We start from the raw sequence: 21591 nt of genomic DNA on the forward strand, positions 1-21591 counted from the left end.
ATCAACTGATTCATGACTCTCTAGTCCCTCAATAACCCGCTCAATATGTTCAATCAGTTGGGTAACCGTGCTAAAATGTGCTCGGAACCCATGCTGGCTAGGAGGAAGGACTTCATGAATATCAAGAAATTCAACAAGTTTGAACTTCATGATCTTCTCAAACACCTTCGCAATATTCGAAGTGAGAGAAATCGGCCTGTAATTACTGGGGAGCGACTTATCTCCCCCTTTAAAAATTGGAACAACATGAGCTAACTTTAGTGAAGATGGAAACTTGCCCTGATCCAAGATGCAGCGCATCAAGTACGAGAAAACAGGAGCGAGAACCAGTGAGCATCTCATCAGAAACTGAGATGTCACACCATCAGGACCAGGAGAGCTGGAAAGCCTCAAGTCCCTTATGGCCTCTAAAGCATCTTGATCTGTGACTACAAGATCATCTAAACGCTCAGCTTGACTAACCATGTCAATCTCAACAGACTCATCTTCAGAGCAATGAGCTGTTGCTTCCGAACTCAGTGGGGTTGAAAACACACTAGAGAACTGATCTCCAAGCATGTTAGCCATAGTCTCTACATTGCTAATGGCTGCCCCATCAACCTCAAAAGGCCCAACAGAGTGTTTCATTTTTCTCTTAGAGTTCGCATAAGAGAAAAATGCCTTCGGATTCGACCTGACCTCCTGAACCACCTTACTCTCAGTTTGTAACTGGTCATATTCGATGGAGGCCTTAATCTTACCCTGAACTACGTCCAACTTTTTTTGGAGACTAGCCACAATTACTGGATTCGAAGTGCTCTTCAGCCTTTTTGCTAGTTTGCAACTCTTTTTGAACAAAGTCTTCCTATATTTTGGAATTTTTGTCCGTGTACCACCTTTCGGAACACATTCAGAGATTGCTAAACTGGAGCAAACTTCCTTAAAAACTGAAACTAACTTATCAATGGCTGCATCTATGGACGATTCCTGTTTCAGAATTGAAATCAGGTCAAGTTCTTCTAATCTTTCTATAATCAACGGCCAATGTTCATCTTTGAACTTGAACTTAGCCAAACCGACCTTTTTGGCCGGTTTTACTCTAGAGCACGCCGGCTTTTGAGTAATGGTCGACCCTATCTCAAGAACATGATGATCTGACAGATTAGTAGGTGTCACATGGACATACTGGATCAGATCAGGGTCATTGGAAAAGACCAAGTCGAGAACGCTATTCTCTCTAGTGGCTACACCAACGTGCTGGGAGAAATTGCGCAAGATCGCGAATTCTTCCAGCTTTTCGAACGACTGAGATGTCGATTTCGAAATGGGAATATACCCATCAGGACTAACCTCCCACTCTACAACGCTAGCCGGAAAATTAAAGTCCCCTACAAAGAAAACCTTCGAGCAAACTGCCAGGTCCAACTCATTTCCAGTGAATTGGAGAGCTGACGAAAAAGAGCTTGCTGAACAAGAAGGGGGTCTATACATTGTAACAATAGACAAATCAAGACCTCGAAGATGACAAACTAAGACCTCTACTTCTCCATTCGACATTTGTACATGACTAATGTGCAAATCATTCCTAACATATAGGCATACGCCCCCATGTGGGAATATGGGATTATCAGGGCGTATCCTATCACAACGAACTAAGTTGAAACCAACTATGGTTAGTTCTTCATCTAAGACCCCTGGCCGAAGCCAGGTTTCTGTTATAGAGATGAATGCAATCTCTCTCTCAACGGCTAGTTCTTCTAAGATCTTAACTTTTGTGCTGTCTTTTTTAGAAATCAGACAATGCACGTTCAAATATAGCCCCTTTACGGGCCTCTCTTTTGACGGACCAAGTTCACAAGATCTTGGACCATCCTCTCCAACCGTAAAAAATCCCTCTTATCAACAAAGCTACGTTCTACTGAAGGCAATGCATGAGCTAATGGGGATGGTTGGGTTTGAGGAATGGGTTGGGCAGCTAGAATTGACAAGCTTCACGAGATAAGTTTCCAAGGCAAGGTTCTCAATTGGAAAAGAAGTTTCGCTTGTGTTAGGGAAGCAATTACTTCAGGTCGAGGGATCCTTTAGTGACGAACATGAAGTTAAGTCGGGTGTCTCGCAGGGATTCATATTCTGTCCTCTCCTTTTCATCATCCTCATTGCTCCACGTCAGAAGCTGAGTAATTTTGTCAGTATTGCCGTCCTCGCTGATGATACAAATTAAGTTTGGTAGTAGGAAATGGTCAAGACTTCGGATTGGATTTTTGAGCGTAACACATCGTCTTGAACGAAATGAAATTCAGCAATGGCCTTTAGGTCAATGTCGGCCATAGCAATATTAATTTGCTGAATGAATGGAATGATATTCAGCAGATTTTGTTCATAAAGGAAGTGCAAGTAGCACTTCAAGACAATAGAAAGTTTGAAGAGCATATCCAGCTGAAAATGGGTGAAGCTTTTTATGCGTGTGGTTAGTTACATATCGGACACGAAAGCCCAGAGATAGTTTTACGATGATAAATCCCAACAAGTCGATTGAAACATCTTGAAAACATATTTATTAGGCACTTTCTAGCCCTTCTGAGTCTTTTTAAGGTATCTTCCCCTTTTCTTTCTCTTCCTGTCTGAGCTCCTTCATTGTTCAATTGGCTTCCATGTAATAATCCTAGGGAGTGTGGAGGCGTTCATCCAAGACAGATTTTATGTAAAACTTGGACAAGTTTGGGACCAAAATCCCTGATAATCCCATATTCAAGGGCTTGCCTGACCCTGCAACTCTAACCCGGTAATGGATATATGTGAATAGTGTCAAAAATAGACATCGCAAACCAATTTTTGAGCCAAATTTCCATTTTTTAGCCATTTTTCCACTTTCTTGACTCTTTTCGACCTTTTTTCTCATTATTATCCACATTATAGGACATTTTGTGCCGTTTTAGTGTCATTTGGGTCCTTATTTGCTGCCTTCTTAACGTGTTGCTCCTTGTTTGGGACCTTTTTATTTACTTCTGTGCCGCATGATCAGGTGAAGGATTAAATCCTCAGCCAGAACCGTTTAGTACTTGTTTTCTCTTCTGGCTTTACTAACCACTGCACAGATTCCAATCTCCAGAATAATCGAAATGAAAGGTTATGATTTGTCTACAAGTTGCCACTTAAACTCTATACAATATTTGGTTTTCCAACAAATTGAAAATATCAAATTCAATTCCCTCTTTTTGGTTTGGGAAAGGCTGCTAATAAAAAAAAAAACAAAGCTGCAGTTGAGCTACATCTGCCGTAATGGGCTTGATCCAACCCAAAATTATTTTGTGAACAAAAGCACCCTCTGCACCAAAACAGTAGGCTCCCAAAGAGAGTCAATAGTCCTTTTCATTGAGGGAGACAGCGCCCTCTGCTTCGTCTAGGTGCGGACAAACAAACGTAGAAACGAGAGAACATGCTTTAAGATGCCAGATTTCATCAAGGAATTATTAGATGAAAAAGTATTGCTGAAATATTGAGATACAGAGAATAACTCTACCAATCATCTGAGAGACCTTTCAAATCCTCTATGTGTAAATTCCGAACAATTATGACATGTAAATAATCATCTTTAAGGAGGTTGTAATACTTTTGCAATCATCATTCCTGACAAAATATAACAACAAAAAGCACCGCTTCACCAGTTTTTGATGAGCAACTTTAAAAACATCACTATTGCTAGAATTAGATTTAGATTTTTAGGACAATTTACTGGAAAAAGACGATCACAAATAGTCGCTGGTATGCTACAGGTATACAAAATATAGGTCCTTATTAATTTCAATTTACAGGTCAAAAGCAATGATAATTTTACTTTTTTTTAGGATTTGAAAGATCTCTCAGAAGAGTTGGTGGTCTATTTATAGCGTCAGAATGTATCAATAATAAGATGTTCAGGGAAAACTACCATGTTCAAATCAGGCATCTTAGGGCGCATTCTCGTCCTTTTTCGTTGGTTTGTCTCCAAGGAGAGAAGGCAGAGGAGAATGAAAAAGGCTATTGTGTACCATGACATCTATATCAATTGAAAACGTGTCCCAATGTCAAACATTGCAAGAAAAAAATGTTAATTTCTTGTGAACTCAATGGATAGCCTTATAAATATGGTCGGGTGCCTAGATTTTGTAAGAAATAAAAATACAGCAGAGAGGCTAAAAGAGGATGCAAAAGACTTTTTCCCCATTGCAACTATTCTTTTTGCATTATTGCAACTTGTTTTTTCCATATTTGCACCCGTTTTGCACATTTCCACAACCTTCTTTCAAGTTTTGACAACTTTTTTTCCTCAATCATTTCTCGCATTTTTCAATTTAAAAGAAATATTTATCTTAAAAAAGACAACTTTTTTTCGGATCTAGTCATAAAATACAGTATTTTGATGTTTTTCTGCAAAAAAAGCTGAAATTGCGTATCTGATTAAAAGAAAAAAAATAGCTGATTCAAATGCAAATTTTTCATATGCAATAAATTGGCAGAAGAATAAGGAAAATACATGTTTTATTGCAAAAATTGCAAGATTTGCAAGCTACAAAGTAAGGCCAGCCCTAACTATGACACTCAGTCGACGTGTTGTCTCCTAGAGCATGGAAGCCGTCAGGCCTGGAGAAGAAAGCTCTACAAAACCTCGCCAGAAGATGTTCGAGCAATGCGAAGAAAATGCAAGTATGGCAAATGAAATGGTAGGGGCAAGAGCAATGCATAAATCGAAATTGATATCAGTGAATAGAATATAATACCTCCTAATCAATGCATATCAACTCTTTTCCCTGATCAAGTACCCGATTAGAAGACAGCGCAACACTCAAACGCCTCAAGCGAGGTTTCAAAATGCTTTCCGCTCCAGTGTTGGCGGACTCCATACTAAATCATCCGTCGTTACTTCACTTATGCTTCACTCCTCCCCATCCCTAGCTACTGACGATGTCCACGGACTGCTAAGGATGTGGACTGCGAACGGATGCAAAAAGTAATTACCTCTTAAACCGTTCACTTTATTCCCAATAAGCTTTTGATACGACCACAAGATCTTATTGAAAAGACGAACTTGGCCAAAATTGAGCCCAAAACTATGCGTTGGGAGCTCAGAGATTATGAGATATGTCCTAAGTTAGATAGTAAACACTACATAAATTCGAATTTTCGGCCTCCGCTTCGTCAGCTGCTTAAGCTTTTGACAATACAACTTCGAAACGAACCATATTAGAAGTAAATGATAGGAAAATGACCTTTCTTGTATTGAAGAGAATCCTTATTTTATTACTTTAATTAAAAAAGTGGATCAGAGTCGCTATGACCAAGAGCAGGCCGAATTGGTGGGAAGCTCGTTCACAATTCATGTCTTTCGAAGTGCGTGCCATAGCCCATTTCCATTCACCTACTACATATGCCTCCATCTCTCCGCAAAAAATATGATTCATACACTAACTCACATAACAGCATGACAAGATGTTAGCCTTTTTGTCAACCGTTAACGCTCGCAAGATTTTTACTTGCACTTTAATTTTTGATTCATTTTTTCAATGCTTGTTGCGACGTTATTATCGATCAATTTGGTCACAGAAGTAGAGGGTAAGGTATGGTAAAAGAGGCTTCCTGCATTGCTGACAATATCACGGTGGTACCCACAATACTGATAAAGTTTTTGTGCAAATGCCAAGACTTCTAATAACGATTTTTGTTGTTATTGAAACGAAAGGAACAACTTTTGTAAAAAAAACATGTTGGATTTTAGCTCAGATTAGAATATCGATCCACTTTAAACCTACACAGAGATAATATTTTTAAAAACGTAATGAATAGATGTTGGGAGTAATCTTAGTTGGCCTTCCAACATTTTTTTTTATTCAAATCCAAAGAGCAAACGATAAGAGATCTTGTTTTCAAAAATTGCATTTGCATTAAATTTGACTACAAATTGCTCCGGTTATATCTTGAAGTAATTGCCAAGAATTATAATAGGCTTTTTCTATGCCTAAAATTTAAATGGAATTTTTTCACTTGTTTTGAAACAGGTAGAAAAATCCGAAAATAGTTTGCATTATAACTTAAAACTTACTTACTTTTTGTAGAAAGTGATAAATTTGAAAATTAAACTGTCACATATATCTTTGATATATTTTAGGAACATGATAGGATAGCGTTGTTTTTGGCACTTAAGTAAAATGAAAGGTAATTTGCCATGTTTTGCAAGTTTTAAGTGACTTTTTTGCTACTTTAAGCTTTTAAAGAAATCTTAAAGAATATGTAAAAATTTTATTTCTTGTCGTTTTATTGAAAAAGACAATAATATGCCTTGGAAATAACTGGAAACATAATTAGGCCATTTTTCGATCTTTGAAGGTGTAAAACGCAACTTTAAGTTGTAATAACTAAGCATCTGGTTAATAGAAGCTTATGAAATTTTACGCCAATACATAACTAAAAGTACGTTTAATACTGATTGACTACGTTTTTGACAATGATGCATTTTGATATGCTTTATGTGATTTAACACCCTTATCTGAGGGTGATGGTGAATTCGGATGATGTCAATCTACAATTGCGGTAAATTAAGATCGTTGAGTTGTAGGTCTTTATCTCACTGTTATTCTTCAAATAGTATGCTTCATAACATCCCATGGCTGTCTGCAGATCATCTTAGCTGCTTTCTAAAATAGAGTGGCCATCGGCGTACTGTCTGTAACAAATTTCGTGCTCCGCTTTCCACTCCCTCGTGCTTGTAACATCCAACCAATCCCGTACAAACAGCTTGAATGAGATTACAGAAAATGAGTCTCCTTGAGACGTTTTGGTCTCCATCTTCACTTTTTGACAGCTCCTCATTGCACATTTCGTGCAATTGAAGCAATCAAACTATTTTCGATCGAAAATTCGATGTAGCGCCAAAAAACCGCGTAAGGTTCAAACTAAGTTCAAAGATGCATGTTGCTTCGATAGTTCAAATTTTGCGAGTTCCGTTTCATCCAGTTCGCAGATAGGCATGACCAAGGTACAAGCAGTATACGTATGTGAGAATAGGAATATATATTTATTGATAAAAAATGATCATGTATGACAATGTGAAATAAGATATTGTCTGACAAAGTCTCAAATATTACTAATGAAAAAGAGTTTCATAATTAATAGAGTGGCGAGAAAGGAAGTGGCAAGTCCGTGATGGGATAACGAACCAAGGATCAAGCTGTGGTTGGGGGCGAGGTTGCGATGATATCACCCGGATAACCCATCACCAAACCAGCATGGCCTAAATGTGGAGGCAACACCGCTCCAATGCGACATAAGTACCTGAAAACAGTTGAAGAAGAACATGTCGATTTTCCATAACCTCATTGATTTCTTCTTCTCCCAAGGTCTTCCCCAGAGCCATAGTCGCTATTTCGGCATATAAGACTAACAGCTTCTATCTTGATAAGGCAAGAAGCGCTCGAAGAAGTTTGATAATTTTGATAATGCATCTCGTATATCAAGAACGCTACTCAATGAGTTCTTAGAACATTCCTGGCTCGCATGGCCAAAGATTACAAGACATGATTTTTTTTCATCGACTTGTCTAATTGAATATCAATTTCACCTCTTTGGAGCAAGACAAACCGAGAATATTTTCCCACCAAGACAGAATTACCCTTTGTTTATCATGCAATCTAAACTCGAGTATTCAAATCGAATCAAACAGTGCAGACTTTTACCTGTTTCTTAATTCATTGGCAGTTCTGGGCCGCATAACCGCTTTGCGTCTGGCCGCATTTCGAGCATCTTGTTCGGCCTTCTGTCGAAGCTTCTCATCGTAGGCATCACGTTGAGGCACACTCATGTTGAGATATCCGGTTCCTGAGAAATCAATCAGCCAAATCAGGATGGTGGCAATCAATGCTATCACCAGCCAAAATATGAAGAACGTCTCCAGCCAGAGGTACCCCATCTTGTCCACGATCACACCAGATAACATGGTGATCAAGGCCAGACCCATATTTTGAATGGCTTGCATCAATCCTGAAGGGAGAAAGAACTAATGGTAACCTATTCGATCTAAATTTGTCCAAACTAACAACTTTGATGGACCAACTATCATATTCCTGTAATATTGAATGGGAATTGAAGCTAGTCAAATCAATAGCACTGAGGATTACAGCTACAGAAACCAAATTCGTGTCCGTATCAGATTGGTTCTCCGTTTGTACATGTGGATCAACGTTGAAAGCTTCGTTGAGAAAGGTCCTCCTCTCGTGTTTGAAAACCGCGCTAACCACTACCAACCGTTTCCTCTTTCGTTATGCTAAAAGACCCTTTGATGAAAGAATACCTCGAGGAAAATTCATGTCATTTTTACGATTGAATTCTCTTGAAACTTCAAAGGTAAAAATTTATATAGTGAGATAATAACAATGTCATGAGTTAACCTAGATTGGACTTGAAGCTTTCGGCTTTTGCAAATAAAATTTCAGTTCAACAAAATCGAAAAAAAACAGCGCAGTGTCGGGAGGAAAACAAGTATTTCCCATTTTAAAATGGTTATTGCAATGTTGCACAAATGAGGATTGAAACGTAGTGAAAGAGAGATCCGTGCCCAAATATTGGGAGCGCATTGTTCAAAAGAAGGGTACTCTTTCATCTTTGTGGGAACATTCCCAAGGTGTACTTCTCCCAAAACCATGACTTCAGAAGAAAACACGTGGCGCCTAAACCAACACAATTCCCCATTCTCCTCTCACCATAAGCGGTTCCCAGTTGATATTCTGGAATGATTAACGCCGCAATGGGCCATAAGGCACTGGCCAGAAGACTGTACGCCACTCCCATGAAGACCACAGGCCAGTAGGGGTTGACCATGGTGAAGGCCAGGAATGCATGGCCAATCAGGGTGGCCACAATTGAAATGAACACGTAGGACACATTCCGGGCGGTCTTATCTATCAAAAACCCGAGTACTGGCGAGGCTGGGGCCGAAATGAGATAGATCAACCCTGAAAGAAGAAAGGTAGAAGTTGGGAGGCGTTTTCTAGAGGAGTCAGTCTCTCAGGTTCACTCAAAGTTTAGAGTCAAATGGAAAAAGTTTTTTCATTCATGTTCCTTTTCTTAGATACATAGAGCTCGAAGCACCATTAATGTCTGGTTCATCGATCCTTCTCCCACATCACTTATCATTAGAGGTAGGAAATTTGGGCAAATAGAACCGGGAACTAGACGAAAATAATCGATTAGAAAATTTGACGATAACCAAAGCTTAAAACTGGAAATCAAAGTAAAAAAAAAATCACTTGTAAATGTAGAGTGAAACAATGAGACTTAAAGTTACAGGACAGAACAATTTGTAGCGATTCTTGGGCACAGAGACAATCACAAAAGCCTATCAGCACATTCTACAAGGGTTCAAAACCATTTTGAAAACGGATATATGATGTGTTAGAACATAACCATGAGTCCATTATTCAAAGTCTAAAATATGCTCAAGAATCGTCTAATTTGTTTTTTCCCACTATAGAGACGTGTAAATGCTGGCTCGTATTTTTGTTGTGTGGGCTAGCCAGGCTGCGCCACAATCGTGGCAATAACTACCATGATTCAAGCTCATCCAGTGCTTCCAAATTTTCATTGAAAAAATTGTTCGCCAATTTAGGACATAGTTCGACAATTATCTTAAACCATTTAAGTCCAACATTAATTTGCTGGCGATGTCATAACATGTAAATTGACAAAAATATGCAACAAATGGGAAAAAATGTATGGTGCCAACATCTTCTCATCAGTAAGAAGCATGGTCACACTTCATTGTAGAACCAGAGGGCACACTAGTATGAAATCCCAAATCTTTACACTTCTCTATTGATAAGATTTAAAAGACATCAATTGTTTTAATCTCTTTTTTGAGACAACGGATGATATTTCTGATACAATTGTCTAAAAACTGGATGAAAAATTGAAGTAAAACGTCGCATGAATAAAACAGTTTTTGGCCAAATTTAAGAAGAAGCTCGTTCGTCTTAAGTTTCTGTCCCTTCTAATAAAATATTCATTCCACTAGCCAGTAAGCGCACATACCTGTGATAAAATTGGCAGATTTGGCCTCAAAGCCATACTTCTTGATGAAGAACACTTGTCCCAGGGAAATGAAGGGGAAAATGGCCACATAGTAGGCCAGACACACGATGCTCAGGAGCCAAAAGGTTGGCGGGAATGTGAGTACATCGCTGGCCCTGACAACCTCGCCGGTTTCGGTTTTGGTTTTGTGCAATAACCTCTCGGCTCGTTTGTCCATACATCCCAGGATCTGTGAAAGACAAGGAAGGCATTTGATGGTATGTTGGAGATGAGATACAAAATTGGGGGAGGACCATGGTATTAACGGGTAAATAAACCATGAAGGGAAGAAAGAACCTGTAAGGCTTAAAAGATTCGATTTCACTCGAGCGGGAACATGATTTTTTCTCAATAAAGTTGGATTATTCCTCAGGTTTTCTGTAAGGCGAAACCATTGAAAGAAGAAAAAAAGACTCGAACAGTGGGAATGTAATTCCAGGAGTTGAGTGGAGTCGTCTTTCACAAGGACAAACTTAGTTGGCAAATCCAATTTTAGAATGTGTTTTGGAAGCTCTCAGCTAAAAGCATCTCGCTTGACAAAAATGTTTTTGAACCTTTGAGGCGCCTCACGGATTTTGAGTTTGTGAAGCAACGCCTGCAAATATTTGACAACGAAAACAGGGTTTGACGTGGATAGTACATTAATATTTTTTGGTTGATACAAAGTACCCACTATCAAAACCTCCGGTTTGGTTTATATTAAACTAACTTAGTATTTTGAGTTTAAACATTGCAATTCAATCTCAAATATGCTCATCGAACTTTCCATTATCTAGGTGCAGTCCTCCAAGATAATGGAAAGTTTGGTGAGCATATCCAGTTGAAAGTTGGTAAGGCTTTTCAAACATGTGGTTCGATATATCGCACATTTAAGTCAGCATCACGATGCTAACTCTGTACAAGTCGATTGCTCAACCACATCTTGAATATGCTTCACCCATTTGGGCTCCAATGAGTTCAGCAGGTTTGCAAAAGCTCGAGCAAGTCCAAAGATGTTTCACTAGGAACATCACAGGAATGAGAGAGCTCTCGTATTGGGAGAGATTAAAAAAAGTTGGGATTGTACAGTATTCAGAGGAGGTACGAAAGGTATCTGATACTGTACGTCCTCAAAATCATTCATGAGCTTTGTCCCAACCCAGGATTTAGGGTCAATTGCAGTGACCGTAGAGGCTTAACGTGCGTTTTGAGAGCACCTTCAAGCCCTCGAGAATCCAGGCTAGTTCAAACAATGAAGGCCTGTTCTCTTCTTCCTCGGGCTCCTTCATTGTTCAATTTGCTGCCTTCAAATATTCGTAGGGCTTATCACGGACTTCTAGAAATATGCAAACGAGCTTCCCGTCAAATCGGCCTGCTCTTAGTCATAGCCCTCTGAGCCACTTTTCGAATTAAAGTAAAAATTTAGAAACGTAGATCTCTTTAATTAACGGTAGGTCAATTTTATATCATTTACATGCAAAGTCGATCGTTTCAAAGTTATGTTTTCAAAAACTTATGTAGCTGACCAAGAGCAGGTCGAAAATTCAAATTTTATGTACTGTTTACGACATAACTTTGAACATGTCTCCTGAGTTCCATAAGCATAGGTTTGGGCTTATGTAGGCGTTGATCCAGTTGCAGGATTTAAGTTAGACTTGGACAAGTTTTGACTAAAATTCCCGATCACCCTTACTCTTCTCGTCTTGAACTGCTGGGATTCCAATCCCAGTAGCGGTAAGGAAGTCCGCAAAAAAATAAAAATGCATTATTACAGAACAAGCGTTTGTTAAGTCCAGAGAGCAGAAAATCATTTTATTTTTGAGAGCTTTATATGACATTATTATTCATATTAGTTGCAATTTATTTCGAAAGGACGCAGAATAGTAAAATTTTCTAAATCGACCAGTTTAGGGATTTGTGGTTTGATATGTCAATAAAAAGACTCACTATATTTTCACACGGGTTAAATATTTCCTTTTTCTTCAGTGCCACAACTACAGAAACAATGAAAAATATTAATTTTTGTCGGGAAGGTGGAAGGCGAAATGTGAGAAATATCTCGCCTTATATTGTCCATTTTCCCTGTTAAACAAATTTCAATGCCTTTTCTGTCAAGGGTAAAAAAGTTAAGAAAACTGAGGAATTTATCAAGAATCCAATTTTTCTTAAAATTAGAACCTCATATGATTGCTTCGGTCAAGCATTGTTTTTTTTTTCTTCACAGAAAAATCTGGAATACACTTCTTTTGCACACATCGTCAGAGGAATGAGTTGCAACTTAGTTTTAATGTTTTATTTGTCACTCAAGAAAAATGATATTGAGGGGGAGGCAAAAAGGGGTGAAACAACTTAGATTATTTCGAATTCACAGTTATGTCTTGCTCGGAGCAGAAAAAATTTCAAATTCGCAAACGGTATCGTTTTCTCCCCTAAAAAAGAGTTTTGCAAGACTACTGATTTCTTCATTTTGACTTTTTAGGCTCAAACGTATTGTTTTCAACTTGAAAATTGTTTGATGGACTCCTTTGAACTCATAGACGGACCCGATTTCAAGAACTCTTTTGCTGTTGCAGCAACACTTTGAAAACAAGCATGTCTTTTGTTGTATGGAAACTTCCAGTAAAAATAAGGTACTGATACAAGGAGAAAAGGTGTTCAAAATTTCTTGAAATTCTCAGCCTTCGCTTCAAAGACTGCCTATGCGGTATTTCACCGTCGGTAATACATGTACTTACCAAAGAGCAGACAAAGGACATGATACAAGTGGAGCCGGCCAAAAGCAAGGTCCAGCCCAAGGCCGTGTAGTCATTGAAGAATTGAGCAAAGTAGGCATAGATATCGCCCATAACCCAAAAGTTGACGGAAGAGCCCAAGCGAGCAATGCTCAATTGGAACCCGAACACCATGTTCAATTCCTTGCCCTTGAACCAGGACACGGCATAGGTGTTCTGGGCCACGGCCAGGGACTCGCCACCTATGCCGAACACGAAGCGGCCCACTTGCATTAAGGGGTAATTGAGGAGGAACGCGCCCAAAGCGAACAAAATCTGGCCCAAGATGATGAAGACCGCGAAGATGTTGGTGCCCAAACGGATGCCTAAGACGCTGTCCATGAGATAACCGCCGATCACGGGCAGGATCACGTTGGGCCAAGAGTACCAAGCGTACAAATTGGCAAATTGATAGGTGCTGATGTCCATGGCATCTTTGACCTCTCGCTAGAAACATGGATGGCTTAAATAAGTATCCCTATCATGTGAGAACTGAAGGGGGGGGGTCAATTATTGGCGGTCACTCTACCTGAAGCGCACCGGGATTATCAAAGCAAAAGTACGAGCCAAAGCCCAGGAGGCACATGAGGATCAATGCGGTCAGTCGATGGCAAAACGATTTCGGATGACAACAACAGGATCCGGCACACCCAGTGAGGCCCAGATCATCTTCAACCGCAGTTCCCGGGGGCACATGGGTTGATAGCGTGCGCGTTCGTTCCGGAATCAAGGGCGCTCGGTCCGAAATGGTTTCAATATCGTCGGGCGACATGATGAATTAAAAAAATGACCCGGATCCAAAGAGGTCTTGGTTAGAAATAGACGTTATCCACAGGCACGGATTGCTCTAAAATCAGTCCATGATGACCGACTTCAATGCTAACCTTTGGGATCACGAGCTGGACGTTCACTCCACATGTGTGGACGTACTGTCGGATGTTGAAGTGTGCAAATTGTGCAATGTGACAAATCAGGTTTTATGCTGTCGACAATGTTGTTGTGCTGTAACTTTAGCTCTGTGTAAGTTATGATTGGAGCAGTTATCTGTGCTCTTTATGCATATATTCCTGTCGACGGCTGTGGGTTCACGGTCACAACGCGATGGCACATATCAATGGACAACAAGGGGGGTGTTTTCAACCTAAATCTAACGGCACATGAGGGGCGTTTCCGGAAACTAATATATCAATAGCGAGACACGATATCCACCTCGTTTTTAACGGCTGAACCCGCTCACTAGGTCAAAGTGTATGTTGTTACAACCAAAGAACCAAACAACCCCATGGATGGCAGAACCTGACAGTTGTGAGAAGCGCAGTCTAGGGCAAGAACGACAGAAATGGGACCCGCCAGCTGATCACGATCTATCAGCGTGAGAAGTCACAGGGACGATCCCAAGCTCAAATCAACCCTGAGTCGTGGGTCCTTAGTCCAGGGTGCACTCCCTATGTGGTCCTGGTGCCTCCAAGCCCAAGCTTGACCAGGATTGGCGGGCTTTTTACCGGGAGATCTCGGTAAAAGCGCGGATTAGCGAACGGATTTACTGAATCTTGTGTCGGATTGATTCAAAAATGGGCGCGGGAAAATTTTGAACTCGATTAAATGCGGGAAAAGCACGGTTGGATGGGTGGATGGGAGGAAGATTATGTCCGGGCAGGATGACATCGCTCCGGTTGGCCACGAATATTCTGGACCGAGTTAAATACCATTTTGACATTTAGTTTTTACAAACTGTTTGATGGGCAGAAAGAGGATGGATGGAGGAGACTTGCAATAAAGTGAAATAATTGCTCGAGTCTTAAGAGTCTTAATCCTTACCGTTTGGATATCATCCTGGAAATCATGGTGGTGTTGGGTTGGAATCTAACGGGGGGGCACAATGACAAAATAGCGTCTCTTTTCCCAGATCCACCATTCAAGTCCGTTCTAACCCTGAACCCACCCAAACAAAGGATGTTCTCCGTAATCCTTGTTTGACGTTTCCATGACCCACAAAATCAAAAGCCCAGTGATCCCAGCACCCCGCCGAACTCCCCGAACGACTGCATGTGACCTTGTCTACCCAGTTCCTGTCCCTGGCCTGTGTCATGGATCGAGCTTCTCCTGTCCCACCGCTGGCCACCGATCCACTGTGTTCAGAGCCCGATTTTCATCCCAAACCAGTTATCACCCAAAACCTATCTGATGTGGAGTCCACAGCCACGTCCACGGGCTATTGGCCTTCCCTCCGCCATCGCATCGTCTCTTGTCCTGGAGTGGGACATGGATTGGCCGCTTTGGCCTGTTTGGCTATGACGGCCGCCGCCACAATTGTGAAATTGGACCGCGAATCTGACCCCTTTTTCATGGCGGCTGCTCGAAACGTGGTCATAGCTAGTCTAAGTTTAAGTTTGGTTTGGGCTCAAGGGATTTCGATAGTACCCAGGGGTAAAGTTCGGTTACTGGCTCTGCGGAGTCTCTGTGGGAACACGAATCTGTTGCTCATGTACTACGCCATTCGGCATCTACCTCTAGGTAAGTAAGTCATGGATGGATGAGTTGCCCTGTTGTTAGATGACCTCATCTGATAGGTTTCTCCTTTTTCTAGGGGATACGCGCATGATCTCGGCCTCGGCGCCAATTTTTGTGACCTTCTTGGCTCGATTGTTCTTAAATGAGGCGTGCGGGATGTTTGAGGTGTTTAATATCATTTTAACCATGAGTGGAATCTTGGTGGTCATGCAACCTCCTATTTTGTTTGGTGAGAGTGATTACGGCTTGGAATATCAGACGCATCATTTTGTGGCCGCATCCATGGCCGTCATTGGCACTTTGCTCGCTGCCATCGGGATGGTGGTAACCCGGGCCCTCAGGGTAACGACCTCTCTGCTTCATTGATTGATGGAATGATTAATCCGTTGGCAATTGATACGCTCGATTCAGGATGTGAATATCTTTGTGGTGTCGTCGTGGAATGGAGTGATTGGATCGTTCCCCGGATTCATTATCTCGCTTTGCTTGGGAACCTTCAGCATTCCCTCCTGGTCATCTGTGGGATATCTGGTAGCCTTGGGCGTGCTCAGTTTCATCGGCCAAGGCCTAATGACAGCGGCTTTCCGAGTAAGAGCTTCATTCGAGCGGACGGAAGGTCACCAGCCTTCCGTCTTGTTCATCCCAAAATAGAGTTCTTTACGAGTGCAAGGACCTCACAGCTAGTCCCACTCACTTCCTTCCTCCCTTCGTACACAGAAAAAACGAGGACTTGTTGCAAAAAAAATCCGAAAAACTATCCTACAGCTACTTTTGGGCTGCAAAAGAGAGTTGAAACTTTGCCTTCAAGTCCATTAATCGTTTCCCAATGAACGAGACGTTTCAAACCTTGATTTCAGAATCATTTTAACATTTTTTTCCAGTTTGAAGAGGCCGGAATAATCTCTCTGGCTAGGAAGGCGGAGGATATTGTTCTGGCTTTTCTCATCCAGATCCTCTATTTTGGTGACATTCCCACGATCCTCACCTTGCTCGGCACGGTTATCATCACCGTGTGCATTCTGATCTCTGGGTTCCGGAAAATCCTGGAGAAATCCGCTCAAACCCCGTCATCGTTGCGGGCTTGTTTGTGTCTCCCGCCTTGGGAAAACGAAACCAACTCAAGTTTAAACTGTGATTCCGAAGAAAATGGACATTAGCTAGTAGCTGTCGCGTGTTATTTGAAAATCCAGAAACCAATTGTCAATGAGTATCAAATACTCACTTACTTTTACCATCTGTACCCAGGTATCTGATGCATATTTTAGGAAACATGATTCATCCAAGTAAACATCTGAACCAGCGAATGCTTGCACGTCTTTGTACAGTTTCTAAACAGTTGTTTCCCTCACCTGACGAACTAAGCAACACACTTTCAGTTTGAAAACCGGCAAGTATCCGACTACAAACCACTGACTCTGCAAGGAAACTTCCCCGTAAATTCCAAATGGTTGGGATAGGCTACCTGAGAACCTCCGGCCAAGTCTACGTCCTCATGTCGACCACTGCATCCGGGATTCAATCTGTCATTATTAAAACTTCCGATGATATCGACCCGTTTCTCATGGCCAGTTTCCGCAGCCTTATGGTCTTTCTAGTGGCCTTGTGTCTCGTTTCTTGGCGAACTGAAGTGCTCTATTTTCCCCCTGGACGACTCCGTCTTATGAGTATCCGTTCGACGTGCTCCAGCATCGCCATTATTCTCAACTACTACGCATATCGCCATCTAGCTCTCTGTAATGGTTCCGAATTCAATTGCTCCCTAATCCGCAATCATAGCTTCCTTCATTTAAGGTGATGTTCAGTTCGTCGAGGCCATCAGTCCAGTGTTTGTCACAGTATATGCCTTTGTTCTCCTCTGCGAGCCTTGCGGATTGTTCGAAATCCTTTCCATTGGCGTGTCTTTGGTTGGCATGGTTCTTGTGATGCAGCCTCCGATTTTATTTGAGCCACTGACCATCAACGAGGACAATTCTGGCCATTTCCTATACACGGTTGTGGTTCTTGTGGGTACCCTGATCGGTGCAGCAGGGGTAACCCTAACTCGCGCTTTAAAGGTCATTATTATCAGATTCATGCGTACTAGTCTAGCCCTGTAATGGGAACAATAGCTGTCATTTTGGTGTTTTATCTGCTTCACCGCTTATCCGCTTGACCCCTTCAAAAGACTCAAGTAAATTTGAAACTCTCAATTCAGACTCGTTGACCCATTTGGCAAAAAACGGTTAAGCGGTCACGGGGATAACCCACGAAAAAATCTGTTAATAAGAGGTGTTTCCGGTACCGGGGTCTGAACCCATTACGCCTAAGGGTAGGATCTTGCCGTAATTACGCTTCCTCTTAGACTGCTCGGCTACACCAGGAATATGCCAGAAAGAAATAATGCGAGGTCAATTTACTTTTTAGACTTGATAGTTCTTTGTCAAGGTATTCAAGTAGAGTTTCAATTCATTTAAATAATTGTTCATCTAGCTTCTTGTAATTCTAAACTGTCACAGTTTTACTGACTAGCAAGCTTAAAAAATACTTTTTATCCAAAAGAGTTGTTCTTGGACTTAATTATTTTTATGTTGGATTTTTTTAATTTTCACAAAACCTTTTTGATACCTTAGAAAAGGTTTTTGTCTAATATTGCGCGTTGTATCTTGTTTTTTAGTACCTCAACTATATTGAAAAGAACCCCAGTGACCTCCACAAATTTGTGCTGTTTGGACATTCAAGAATTGTTTTTCATAGTCTTGCTCTGAACAGTATGGGTATTACAAGCAGTTTGAAGGAAGTATTAAATTAAATCAAACAGGACTCCCACATAGAGTTTCTTCATCCGCACTTTTAGTGCATTTGGTTCAAAAATTGTCAAGTCTGGATTAGAAACAAAAACCAGGGCTGTGCTCTCAGAAACAAAATATTAAGTTTGCTTGAACAATATTCATTATACACTCTGGCTGCTTACTTTAGGTGTTCACATGTGATGGGCCGGTGTTCTGAACCAAAATTTGCTAGATATTAATGAGGCATATGAGACTAAATAAGCATTAATCAAAGATTAATCTCCTCCCATTTTTACACTGATTTTGATTTTGTAGGATATTGATGTACTTGTATTGACACTGTGGAACAGTTTCTTCGGTATCTTTCCCGGGTTGATCCTGCATCTATTATGCAATGCCTCTCGTGCTCATTTTCTCAACACGATCCATAACCATTGGTTGACATTGATGACTGTCAGCATATTATGTTTCTTTTCGCAACTTTTTTTCATCTCAGCACTCAAAGTAAGTTTTATTAATTTCAAACCTCCAAGACACAATTTACAATTGATTGATTTTCTCTTCAGACCAACCATGCAAATGTGATCTCCCTAACTCGAAAGTCTGGTGACATTGTGTTTGCCTTTGTATTTCAAATTGTATTCTTCAATGACTTTCCTAACGCGTTTAGTCTGATTGGAGCCTCTTTGATCCTTTCCACATTGCTTGCCACCCATTTCCGGAGGTCGCCTCCAAAGATTGTCAATTTATGTCACCTACCTGTGCATTACGTCCCCATTAAAGTCAAATGAATCTTGATTAAAGAAATCTCCGTGAGGTATTCACCAAACGTGATTCGCTTTCTACATCGTTAAGAGGCCGGCCTTTTTAAATTTAATCTCCTCATCTTTTTCATGGCGGACGTGAGCGGAATTCCAAGGTTGAGAGGTTTGGCGTCTATAAACCTTCCGCGTGCATTCAAGTTCGTAGGGTTACATGGGAGCAATAAGTACTAGGGATGGCCAAACATTGCAACTTAAAGTGTTACAACGGTTGGAAATAGATAGACTAAACAAGCTAATCCAGCCCACATTTTGTGCAACGTAGTATGTAATGCAAAATAGACAATGATGAAAAATGTACTATTGCGATTTAAGATCTCTATGAGACGTGAAATGATTTAACAATCTATTGCACCATCTATTTGAAAGCATTTTTATTTTAAAGTGATGAGACTAAGCCAGCTTCCCAACCATTCTAGCCTTAATATCAAACCGTCGGAAAATCATATGCTCTAAGAACCCCTTTGCTTAAATAGTCAACATGACATGTCAATTGCAGTTTTTTGATTGGCTATCATTTTGTGTCTTCATGTGTGTTTGTGGTGAGCATCAAAAATTATTTTTGAAAAAGGTTGAGGCAGTGAATCCATCCTGGAAACTCCCTCATGTTAGGAAAACCCGCTAATCAGTGCACCACATATTAGGCATGAGTCAAAGAGTCAAACATGAAAAAATGGATTATGTTTGAGAAAGTAGATTTACAAAGCACAACAAAATCTGAATCAACTCTTACTAACTAATCCTAGCTTACTCTGCGTAACCTCTCTTGTATTTGTTTTACACACGTTGAAAAAAAAATTGCAATTCTAAAAAACAACTGCTTTAACTCTCTCTATTATGGTTCTAATCCCTTTGAACCACTGCCTTACTTGACTGCCCTGGCCCAAGTTGTCTTCCCTCTGTGAGACTGCTGATCTTACCAAGGGTGGCCCAGTCCAAAATAGCTTTTAAAAACAAGTATTTCATGATCTTTAACAAATCTGCTCATTGAAAATATCAAATTATTTTCCACATAGCAACACACTTATAATGTCAAATGATATCCTTGAGGAGACATTTGACTTGGTTTAGTAGCACTAAAAACAGGCTTCAGAAAGGTGTCTTCTGTCTTTATCTCATCCATTACTTAACACCTTGCATCAGGGAAATATGTTATATTTTCCCAACTGACGTTTTCCATGTAGTCTGCATGTTGTCATGCTCAACCATGTCGTGGTTCAATCTTGATTCAGCTTTGAATTCTATTAAAAACGTTCAAATAGTTTGCACTTTACAAGTGATAATTATTCAAGCGCTAAAATCCCTCGAACAAGGGGTCACACAAGTCATTCTTACTTCTCCATGTCGAAGGGACTGTTTTTTCATCATTTTTGCACCGAATTTCATAACCATTTTAATCTGCAACATCGGGTTATCCTCAATCATTTCTTGGAAAACGGAGTGGCACCTCTTCCCTGTACTTTGACAAGACCCTCACAAACGCTTTCGAAACCATATTATCTTCTCGCAAAACTGCATATGTACACAAAAGTATGTCACTGAAAGAAGACTTAAGACTACGTCTGATAATATTCTTGAAAGTTGATACGTCTTGGAACTATATTCATTGCAATTTGTAAATGGAAATACTTCACAAATGACCACAATCAGGTTGGTAGCATTGGGAATGACGTCACCACTTATCCAGCACCTCAACGAATAGCTCCAGTAGGTTCGGCACTGAAATGAAGAGCGTTGAACAAGCAGAGCGCTGGGAGCAAATCCAGTTTGTTTGGCTCTGACAAGGAATCGTGTGTCAATGATTCACAGGATCTTTTGATAGGAATTTTTCCCGATCAAGTGAACTTGAAGCCAAAGATCAGACTGGCCAACCTAGTGGGAAATCTAACTTTTGCAACGTCAAATGTATCTTGTATTACAGCACTTTTCCTAAAACGCCTCTGTGATTTGAACTTTTGAAGTGAATCTCTCTGTCTGTGATTGTGTATGTGTACGATTTTGTTACTCCAGGTAAGGTCGATCTTATAAAGCTAATAGCTCATTTTAAGGCAAGAAAACATCCACTGGGATGAAATTGTCATCAAGGCGATCTCCTCAGGGTATGCGTGCCTATTTCATGGTCCATGGCACTTTCGCCCAAGTTACATCCATACAGGTTTTCTCATTCACGATTTGGGTTCAAGTTTTTACAGCTTGACTTCCTGCTCCTCTGGTGTTCCTATCATGCTCCCTCCCCTCAAAGTCTTCAGGGAGAAAATAGGGATGGAGACTGTCTAATGAGGAGAGGTTGTCCCATGTCTTGAGATGATTGTGATTTGCCACTCAAGAGGGGACAAATGGACTCTTCTTGGAAGGGCTCTTGTTCCGCTTGCTTCGGAAATGAATTTGTTCGGGCCGAGGTTTACATAATCATGATTCTGGGCGCGCTTTGGACCTCTTGTTGGGAAATTTAGCCAATTGGCCTCTTTTTCATGGACGACAAAGCTGGCTTGAATTGGCAAATTGGGCTCTGCAGTTTTATCGAAACTGGCCTCGGCAAACTCTTGTTCAGGTTGGACCGAGGTCCATGGAGAAGGTTCAAACACTGATCCGATTGACAGTAGTCTGGGGAGGGGAGGGGGGGGAGAAACATCTTAAAATTGAAAATATGTCAAAATACCTGACGCT

The 21591-nt window shown here is 40.7% G+C and overlaps 4 protein-coding genes across 5 annotated transcripts in view; 3 read left to right on the plus strand and 1 right to left on the minus strand.

Annotated features, from left to right (window-relative positions):
- Nucleotides 1-7008: 7008 nt before the first annotated feature.
- LOC131890178 (major facilitator superfamily domain-containing protein 1-like) lies at nt 7009-14156 on the minus strand. The gene is made up of 6 exons (XM_059239477.1): nt 13354-14156; nt 12789-13271; nt 10036-10264; nt 8709-8960; nt 7686-7989; nt 7009-7284 (listed from the first exon to the last, which is right to left on the minus strand). The coding sequence occupies exons 1-6, from the start codon at nt 13594-13596 to the stop codon at nt 7176-7178; spliced, it is 1620 nt and encodes a 539-aa protein (XP_059095460.1). The 5' UTR covers nt 13597-14156; the 3' UTR covers nt 7009-7175.
- A 328-nt stretch (nt 14157-14484) lies between these two features.
- LOC131890179 (solute carrier family 35 member G1-like) lies at nt 14485-16639 on the plus strand. The gene is made up of 4 exons (XM_059239478.1): nt 14485-15338; nt 15412-15677; nt 15747-15923; nt 16217-16639. Exons 1-4 carry the CDS (start codon nt 14912-14914, stop codon nt 16490-16492), a joined length of 1146 nt encoding a protein of 381 aa, XP_059095461.1. The 5' UTR covers nt 14485-14911; the 3' UTR covers nt 16493-16639.
- Nucleotides 16640-16716: 77 nt separating this feature from the next.
- On the plus strand, nt 16717-18954 carry LOC131890180 (solute carrier family 35 member G1-like). Of its 2 annotated transcripts, XM_059239481.1 has the most exons (5): nt 16717-16857; nt 16914-17068; nt 17127-17389; nt 18419-18607; nt 18670-18954. In XM_059239481.1, exons 2-5 carry the CDS (start codon nt 16918-16920, stop codon nt 18892-18894), a joined length of 828 nt encoding a protein of 275 aa, XP_059095464.1. In that variant the 5' UTR covers nt 16717-16857; nt 16914-16917; the 3' UTR covers nt 18895-18954. The 2 variants fall into 2 exon arrangements, with proteins under 2 accessions (XP_059095464.1, XP_059095462.1); XM_059239479.1 differs by having other exon boundaries at nt 16773-17068.
- A 1690-nt stretch (nt 18955-20644) lies between these two features.
- The window catches only part of LOC131890164 (protein draper-like), a 39263-nt gene continuing 38316 nt past the window's right edge, over nt 20645-21591 (plus strand). Inside the window, exon 1 of the mRNA XM_059239456.1 lies at nt 20645-20934. The gene's annotated coding sequence lies outside the window, so the exon portion shown is untranslated. The remainder of the gene's footprint in view (nt 20935-21591) is intronic.

This window comes from Tigriopus californicus, chromosome 11 (assembly GCF_007210705.1).
Source record: "Tigriopus californicus strain San Diego chromosome 11, Tcal_SD_v2.1, whole genome shotgun sequence".
NCBI lineage: Eukaryota > Metazoa > Arthropoda > Copepoda > Harpacticoida > Harpacticidae > Tigriopus > Tigriopus californicus.